The 9,831-nt window shown below is 38.9% G+C and overlaps 1 protein-coding gene across 1 annotated transcript; it reads left to right on the top strand.

Annotated features, from left to right (window-relative positions):
- The first annotated feature begins 4,811 nt into the window (after positions 1-4,811).
- On the top strand, positions 4,812-5,705 carry LOC126404146 (protein S100-P-like). The gene is made up of 2 exons (XM_050067159.1): positions 4,812-5,066; positions 5,456-5,705. The coding sequence occupies exons 1-2, from the start codon at positions 4,929-4,931 to the stop codon at positions 5,594-5,596; spliced, it is 279 nt and encodes a 92-aa protein (XP_049923116.1). The 5' UTR covers positions 4,812-4,928; the 3' UTR covers positions 5,597-5,705.
- Positions 5,706-9,831: the final 4,126 nt, after the last annotated feature.

Genomic DNA, 9,831 nt, shown 5'->3' with positions numbered 1-9,831 from the left:
TATATATATAATATATATATATATATATATATATATATGTATATATATATATATACATATGTATATATATATATATATATATATATATATATATGTTGTTTTACATCTATGGAAGGCAGCAGTGGACTCTTCCCGGCATTATGGTAAACAAAACATTATCTGAAGGCAGCTATGGACTCTTCTCGTAAACACAGTAAACATGGTAAACACAATTCCATTGGAAGGCAGCAATGGACTCTTCTTGTGAACACGGTAAACACAACATAATTTATGGCAGCATTAAATTGTAGTCATGTTAGCATGTCAGTCAATCAATTCAATTAATTTTATCCATAAAGCCCAATATCCCAAATCACAATTTGCCTCAGAGGGCTTTACATCCCTCTGTCTATGACTAATGATAACAGCAGCAGCAGGCGGTATCAGGCAGGACCACGGCGGCAGTACAACCACGTCACACGATCCAGGCACAGCTGCGATACAAGGTAACCTGCCAGACAGTGGAGCACAAAGGCTCCGGAGAAGAAGCCGAGTTAGTGACATGCAGTAGAGCCGAGTTAGCGAGATGCAGTAACAGGACCAAAACAAGCCTTGAGATAAAGAGTTTCTGAGTTGTTTGTGGCCGAGAACAATAACTTAACATCAGGAAATTGAAGCTCATCCAGGATTTTATGTCTTTAAGGCATTTTTGAAGTTTAGTTAATTGATCCATTTCTTCTGGCTTTATCGATAAATATAATTGTGTATCATCCACATAACAATGGAAAATTTACAGAGTGATTTCTAATGATGTTCCCTAAGGGAAGCATATATAAAGTGAACAAAATTGGTCCAAGCACAGAACCTTGTGGAACTCCAAAACAAACTTAAGTATGTAAATATGATTCATCGTGAACGTGAATGAACTGAAATCAATCAGATGAGTACGATTTAAACCAGCTTAGTGCAGAACCTTTTAGGCCAATTAAATGCTCCAGTCTCTGTAGCAGAATTTGATGGTCAATTGTGTCAAATGCCGCACTAAGATCTAAGAAAAACAGAGTACAGAGACCATTCCTTTGTCTGAAGCAATCAGAAGATCATTTGTAATTTTTACTAGTGCTATGATGCACTCTAAATCCTGACTAAAATTCCTCAAATAAATTATTATCATGGAGAAAATCACACAGCTGGTCTGCGACTACTTTCTCAAGNTTACAGCTGTGTTTGAGGGCAGATAGGTACTATCTAAGGACAGGAGGTCATGAATTTTCCTTCTACTTAGAATTTATAAGATCATTACTCCTAAGGGCTAAAGGAATACAAGGCTCTATAGAGCTTTGACTCTCAGTCAGCCTGGCTACAGTGCTGAAAAGAAATCTGGGGTTGTTCTTATTTTGTTCTATTAATGATAAGTAATAGTTTGCTCTGGCATTGTGGACTGCCCTCCTATTATGTTTTGAGACTGTCTTCCCAGACCAAACGAGATTCTTCCAGTTTGGTTAATCGCCAATTCCTTTCAAATTTTCGCGATATTTGTTTTAACTTATGGGTTTGAGAGTTGTACCAAGGAGTGAACTTTATTGGCTTCATTAACTTCAGAGGTGCTACCAAGTCAAGTGTTGTTTGCAGCGTGCCTGCAGCGCTATTGACAAGATAATCAATTTTGGAGAGTTTAAAGTCAGTATGGGAAACCTCTGCTACAAAGGGACATGATATTAAATTTAAAGCCGATGGAATCCTTTCCTTAAATTTTGCTACAGCACTATCTGATACACATCTAGTATAATAACTGTTGCTGAGTGGCGTGTCATCAAGTAGAAAGAAATCAAAAGTTATTAAGTAGTGATCTGATAGAGAGGGATTCTGTGGAAAGACTAGTAAGTTTTCAATTTCAATTCCATACATCAGAACTAGATCGAGGGTATGGTTAAAACAATGAGTGGGTTTATGGACACTCTGACTGAAGCCAATGGAGTCCAATAATGAGATAAACGCTGTAGCCAGGGAGTCATTATCAACGTGGACATGAATGTTAAAATCGCCTACAATAATAACTTTATCTGATTTAAGAACTGAACTGGATAAAAACTCTGATAATTCAGATACAAATTCAGAATACGGGCCAGGAGCACGGTACACTATAACAAATAAAAGTGGCTGCGAGGTTTTCCAGGTCAGATGTAAAAGACTAAGGACCAGGCTTTCAAAGGAATGATAATCTAGTTTAGGTGAAGGGCTGATTAATGGACTAGAGTTAAAAATGGCTGCAACTCCCCCTCCTCGGCCGCTGCCTCGAGGAATGTGGGTATTATTATGACTGGGAGGAGTGGATTCATTTAGCCTGACATATTCGTTGTGACACAGCCAGGTTTCAGTGTGGCTGAGTAAATCAATATGATTATCTGATATTAATTTGTTTACTTACACTGCTTTAGATGACAGAGACCTGATATTTAACAGTCCACCCTTAATTCTCCTGTTTTGTCTTTCTGTCACAGAAGAGGTTTTAATTTCTATTAGGTTGTTATGCACAGCTCCTCTTTGTTTAACTTTTGATTTAAATAATTAAGGTGGTCAGGGGACAGACACCATTTGCATAACTCTATGGGTGGGTAACTGCATTGGAAGCTTGAGAAGAGTTTAAGACTGCGACTCTGAATCCTGGTCTCATCTCTGGGTTGTCAGGGTTTTGAATTACTAATAAACTTGGACAGGTTCCTAGATATGAGAGCAGCTTCATCCAAAGTGGGATGAATGCCGTCGCTCCTAATCAGACCAGGTTTTCCCCAGAAAGTTTGCCAATTATTTACGAAGGTTGTCAATTATTTACTGGACAGCCAGGCGACACAACAGATGATATCAGTTATATTGTAAAGGTAATGACTAATACGTTAATAAATACTAGCCTGGTTGCCGCCCACTAATTGGCAAGAAGTTTGGTGATACAGAGCCAGTTGGCCTAATGAGTCAGCCCCTCTCAGGCTGATAAAAATATTAAAGGCAAAAGAGAGACACTCCTTTACTCATGGGAACAAAACAAACTTGCACAACCTCTAACCTGCATACCAGCTGTAAACCATACCTACTGATATAGACTACAAAAGGTGTTAACCACCACACAATGTGACTGTAGCCTTCTCACGCTTTCACACTATTTCTTTCGCTTGCAAACATTCACCCCTGTACATACATGTTCACAAAACCAGTAGAATACAGTGATACATTGCTGTTGCTATCAAGCTCATACATTTGATCTCTGGAATCCTAAAAACATGACTTAAAAACCCATGGGTGGATAATGAGACAATGGGCTCCTGGGCACAGATAAGCAAAGGGCCCCACCACCTCTCCTGGTTTTGTGTCTCTTTGTGGTCATTTATGTCTTTTTTTAGTCAGTTTGTGTCTCCTTGTGGTTGTTTTGTGTCTTTTTGTCATTGTCTGGGTCTCGTTGAGATAATTTTGTGTCTCTTTAAGGTAATTTTGTTTTTGCAGTCATTTTGTGATTCCTTGTGGTTGTTTTATGTGTTCTTGTCATAGTATAGTGTCTCTTTGTGGTCAGTTTGTGTCTCCTTGTGGTTGTTTTGAGTCTTTTTGTCATTGTCTGGGTCTTGTTGAGGTAATTTTGTGCCTCTGTAAGGTAATTTTGTCTTTTGCAGTCATTTTGGGATTCCTTGTGGTCATTTTGTGTCTCTTTGTATTCATTTTGTGTCTCCCTGTAGTTATTTTGTGTCTTTTTGTAGTTGTTTGGGTCTTTTGCGGTAATTTTGTGTCTCCTTGAGGTAATTTTGTGTCTTTTGCAGTCATTTTGGGATTCCTTGTGGTTGGTTTGTATGTCCTTGTCATTGCTTAGTGTCTCTTTGTAGTCATTTTTGTGTCTTTTTGTAGTCATGTGGGTCTCTTTGAGGTAATTTTGTGATGCTTTGTAGTCATTTTGTCTCTCATTGCGGATGAGTTGTATCTTTTTGAAGATGTTTAGGTGTTTTTAAGGCAATTTTGTGTCTTGTAGTCATTTTGTGTCTCCCTGCTGTTATTTTGTGTCATTTTGTAGTTGTTCAAGTCTTTTATGGTCATTTTGTTTTTGTTTTAAGCTGCTGAGTCGTGGCAGTGATACTCCACATTACATATAGGCCTACTATTCAACCATGTTTGGAAAATATTTTTGGGTACCACTGCTGTTACATTCCATTAAAATTCATATGTCACTCCATATTCATATGGAGTCCAACTTGTTAAATGCATCCTGCAGTAATATATTGGAGATACAAAATGTGGGGCTTTTTGTACATACATATTTCTGTCTTATTGTGACAGAGCGCAGTGCTCCAACTGAGTTATTGATTGTATGACCAGAGAGATGCTTCTGTGTATTATATCTTACCTATACTGTAACAGAGCACTGTTTCCAAGAAACCAGGCCAGAAAACAAAAGCGTGCGTGCAAACACACTCACTCGAGTACTTTTTTGCAGTTTGAACTTTCCATTCATGGTTCATGTCCACCCTTACGAAGCAGCTATATAACCACCAACCACAGCAGGTGCAGTGACACTTGGTTTATGTGTTTCCGTATCATCTTGTAATGAAACCCAAGTGACAGCCAGCGCAGGGTTCATACCTTGCATTGTAGAATAATTGTCTCAAAATCAAAGAAATCTCCAGATCTATAGTGGTTTACTTCATGAAAAGACCTCACCTTAAATCAACAAGTAAATGACAAAAGCCTCATATAGTTTATGAAGTAATATGTGCACAGGGCGTTGTAGGACTGAGGCTGTGTTGACACAGTTGGAGCCACCACCTATATGAAATGTGGCCAGTGAAGCCATTATTCAAAAGGTATAAAGGCCAGCAGTCCCCCTTTCCAGTCCCGACACATCTACTGCTCTGTCGATCGCTGTTGATCTTTTATTTTCCTCCTCACGACCAACCACGTCTCAAACAGCAACCATGAGCCAGCTAGAGACAGCCATGGCCCTCCTGATGCAGACCTTTGATAAATATGCTGCTGCTGAGGGCGATAAGAACACCCTAACGAAAAATGAGGTGAAGACTTTGTTGGAGAAGGAGCTGCCTGACCTGATCAAGGTAACGTACGGCATTGGGGAGGGGTAACTGTGCTGACCATACTTTTAATATTTAACCACTAAACTTAGTTTATGCTTCATAGCGCAAGCTCAGTGCTAAGTTACAAAAGAGGCCACCAATACTGAAAATGTATTGACTTATGGTGTAAAGCGCCTCATTAAATTGATGCTAAAACAGGCATTATAATCTTGTGTTTTTACGTCAAATTTGTATTAAGTTCTTGGCCTAGGCATATTTGTTAATAAGTTTTGGTGATTACTTGGTAAAAATTCAAACAATAAAACCATGATAAATTATTTAGATAGATAGATAGATAGATAGATAGATAGATAGATAGATAGATAGATAGATAGATAGATAGATTAACGCTGTTTTGTTGATCTGTGCAGGCTGCAAAGGACAAAGGCCAGGTGGAAAAGCTGCTGAAGGGTATGGATTTTAGCGGAGACCAAGAGGTCGACTTCAGCGAATTCATAGTGATGGTAGCTGCCCTCACCTGTGCCTGCCATGGCCGCTCTTGTAAGAAGTGAGCAGGACCACCGCAACATGGGGTGTGGCCAAATGGCAGCAACGATGGCATAAAATCCCTGTGGTGACTGTTTCCTGAAACATTTCAATAAAATGATTTATTTACCTGTGCATGGCTTGTTTGAATGTATTGTGTGGCTGACATGAAATCACATGCAATAAGAATATACTTTTCGGTCATACAGAATTGACCATAGACCAGTATTGCCATTGGAAATGACAATAGTAGGGAAGAAAACATGATACAGAAATAACAAAAGGGCTGCTTGTGCTTTTTGAGGTAATTGTGAAGTGAATAATTTGTGAATTGAGTTCCATATTACATGCTCTACTTTATATTGACAAATCTATACATCATCAAAATCCATTGTATGATCACAATCATTTATCGCAATACAGAAGAATAAAAATATAAGTACATGTGCAACAGATAACTGAAAAGAAGAAGAGCAAAATGAATGTTGACATCTCATGTGGTAGATGGTGTATGATAGGAAATGGTTTCAAAGCGCTGTAGCAGCTGGTCAAATAGCCTCACCCATGTTAGAACAATCAACAGACTTCCTGTTTAACTAGGACACGGGACCATGCACGAGTGTGCATGGTGTACTTTGTCTTCTTCGAGGTGAAAATCAACATTTTCATATTCTCACTTCGTCTGCGTATTGTTTGATACAACACCACCAACCTTGGTTTGATGACACAATCTCAAACTCAAACCAAAAATAAGTTGTGTAAATACAAAGGTCTGAGCACATAGCTGTGTTGCTTTATCAGTGGAGATCATCTTGCCCTGTGAGAAGAGCGCAGTAAGAGGACAATAGGAAAATCTCAAGCAAGTGGTCAGAGCGGTGGCTTTGTAGAGGACGCAACACAGTGTCGTGCAAAGTATGTCGACACTTTACAAGCAGCATCTTGCAAACATCTCAGCGGTCACATGCACATCTATTTCTAACTCAAGTAGGTGTTAAAAGCCAACAGCGAAACAACAACAGGATCTTTTCAAAGACCACAACAAATTCAAGAAGGAATTATGCAATAGCTGTTTGCCTGCATGGTGTTAACACCTGACTAATCTAAGACAGTGCTGATATGTAAATAATTACATACTTTACTTAAGTGTAATTTTGAAGTAATAATTATAATTTTTTTGAGTATTTTTGTCACATGCCACTTCTACTCCACATATAGTCCTTTTTACTCTACTACAGTTATCTGACAGCTAGTAACTTTATAATAATAATTGATTGACAGGAAATTAATTGGCAGCTATTTGGTTATAATATCATGTTCAATGTAAAACATTTCATGGGTCGAGCTTCACAAATGGTTTTCTTCTAATTATTTTAATAATTCTAATCTAGTTTTCATAGTGAAGGTGTCACTTTGGGCTCTGGGCAGGCCCTAACCACTTAAATAATCCTCCTTCCTCCAGAAGGGAGGATTTTTTGGAAATTCAACGGCTTAACTGACCAGCATTAGAGCATTTTGAAACAATAATCTTAGATCAAGGGTTGTCAGAGTTTATTTTTAGTACATGATTGAGAGCCGCATGGGAAAGGTGCCCACACTGACTTTTTCTACTATTATAGTATGACTGTATTATAATGTTTTTATGCAACCATCTTTATGACTTTATATGACAAACTATATTATTTCTTTTTACTGCTTTTTATTTAGAAGTTGTTATGCTTACATTTGTTAATGATTATTTTAGAGTGTGGGAGGTGCTAATCAGCAGATTAATGTTAATATTTCAAAATCAGCTCCACCTTAACCAACAACAGTAAAATCCTGCTGTTACATAAATGAATGAGTCATAATAATCCGGAGATATAAGTTATATTAGTATAACAGTCACAGAAGACATTTTTCTGCATTGAGTACTTTTGCTTGTAATAGAGTATTTTTCAGTGATATTATTACTTTTACATAAGTAAAGGATCTGAATACTTCTTCCACCACTGGTGTGAGGCCTGCCTCTTAATCCACCCCTTTCTGTCTTGAGGTTAGGTCAGCACTCTATTAGCCCACCAGGGAGAACTGGCCAAGTGACACACTTTCTCCAGCTGGGACAGTTGTGTAATTACAGAATGCCTCTGCTGCCCTCTAGTGGCAGATAAATTCTCCCTTTAATAAACCAGGACATTTGAGGAAGAAGTGCAGAGGGTCATCATTATCATCAGTACCATCTTCGATCACTGCTGCTACCCTGAACAAGTCACTCTATCTGGATTTGTGGACTTCCTTTTCTGTGTGGCTGTAGTTGAGTGTGCAGGCTGAGCGCAAGGCCTCACAGGGCTGTTTGTGGAACGTGGCTGCCCTGTAATCGGCTTGCAAGGTCATTAAGCTCAGACTCTCCTCTCTCTACTTCCTCTCTGGTTCTCTCTCTCGCTCTGTCCGGGGCATTATAAAGGCTTATGGGGATTAGGTATCCAGAGTGGAGGAGGATGTAGCTCTGGAGTCAGGAGATTCAGGTGGGAAGAATAAAAGTGTGGTAGGGTGGGTGAGTGCTTTGTGTTTTGTAAGACATGTGATTTTATAATTTGATGTTTGTTAGTTTTAACGTATGTTCTTGCTGCATTATTAGCAATATATAATGTACACAGAAGCACAAACACATGACATTTTTACTATATATGATAAATTACCAACACTTTCTACTATGTCTTTACAGGCAAGTTCTATTCTCTGATGCAGGATGTGGGATACGGTGGAAAGCTGTGGGAATCGCTCAGTGCCAGATCTAGCACATTCAGCTTCCTAGGCAAGCTTACAATAATATGAATATAATAATATAAATTTGCAAATTGCTCTGGATGGCTTTCACTGTTTGATTTTCTTTTACCCAAATGCTCTCCACATACACTCCACTCTAGCATGTTCTTACTGTGATGTCTGCCGGAAGTCGGACGCCGAATACAGCCGATGGGTTCAGAGAATGTTCACTGATAAACACATTGGGTCAGCTGCATTGCTAGGACCACAGGTGGTACCCCTATGAGAGACCAACCATTTTTAATGTCTTTATATTTCTTTTTTTGTTGGGTGTGGAAGAGCTATATTGCTTATTCCTGGGGGCGCTACTGTAGAAATGATAATGGGTGCAACTTCCGGTGAGACTGGGAAGTAGCAGTAAGCTAGTTAGGTCCCGTTTAACGATTTCAACTGAAAACGGTAAACTTTAGTTGCGTTTTGGCCTATCGTTTACACGACAGTGGTGTTTTAGGTGTCTGAAAATGCAACTGTTTGAAAAAGGGTTCCAGAGTGCAATTTTTTGGAAACTGCACCGTCTCCGTTGTCATGTAAACTTGCAATATGCAGTTCCTCTGAAAACGGAGACTTTTCGCACATGCGCATTATGCTCCCAGTCACTAGGCATGCGCGAGAAAGTCCACCTTGTCGTCCGTCCAGACAAATGTTTGTGGCTTATGTCCGCAAAGTACCCATTTTAAAACATGATAACCCATCAGCAAAATGAAATAAACATCTTTAAGGAGTCATAGAATATTTAGGACTTAGTTTTACCAATATTTTGACCTTTTGAAGGGATACACACATTTACAGAGGCCCTTTGTCTGACATGAATATGAGCGCCAACGGCGCATCACTGCAGCAAGACCGAGCAAGACACACACATCATCTCACTCTTAAAATGGCTGTTTTAAAGTTATTTACACATATTTGTAACTTAACGTTATTAACTTTTCAAGCCATAACATTAAATTTAACTTATATTAACATTACTGTGTTATTAACACCACTTTCTGGACCTGTCCGGAATACCGTGAGTGGAAATTGCCAGCTTTCCAGATTACTGTGAGCAGTCACCGTCATCCGGACACCGTGACTACTGACTGTTTTTTTCAACATTTCTCCCAAATGATTGGCCCAAAATGTGTCAATCAAACTTTGGTATGCGTGTAAGACCTGCCCCTAGAGATAGACACACCAATCAAGCGTATCTATCTGCGCATTGATATCTTATGGGACTTTTACTGTGCCAAGTGTCCGGAACACCGTGAGTCTACATTAGGCATGATAACGCATTTAGCCACTTGTTAGCAACTGCCTTTCTTAAGATACATAAAAGCTTCAAATTCACAAGTGGGGTATATAATGATATAATTTATGTCATTGAACAAAATGTGAAAATCTCTTGAGCTTGTGTTAACCACAGACCTTAATCTGGACATCTAACCAAAAACCAATTAAAAAACCCCAATGACTTCAGGAC

The sequence above is a fragment of the Epinephelus moara genome, chromosome 17 (genome assembly GCF_006386435.1).
Source record: "Epinephelus moara isolate mb chromosome 17, YSFRI_EMoa_1.0, whole genome shotgun sequence".
Lineage (NCBI taxonomy): Eukaryota > Metazoa > Chordata > Actinopteri > Perciformes > Serranidae > Epinephelus > Epinephelus moara.
Note: the sequence above shows the minus strand (reverse complement) of the source record. Positions and strands in the feature narration are given on the sequence as shown.

What these genes read in the sequence shown, in the direction of transcription:
- LOC126404146 (XM_050067159.1), top strand. Translation starts at nt 4,929, where the DNA reads ATGAGCCAGCTAGAGACAGCCATGGCCCTCCTGATGCAGACCTTTGAT. An exon ending in AGCTGCCTGACCTGATCAAG is followed by an intron (nt 5,067 to 5,455) that starts GTAACGTACGGC and finishes TGATCTGTGCAG; the next exon opens with GCTGCAAAGGACAAAGGCCA.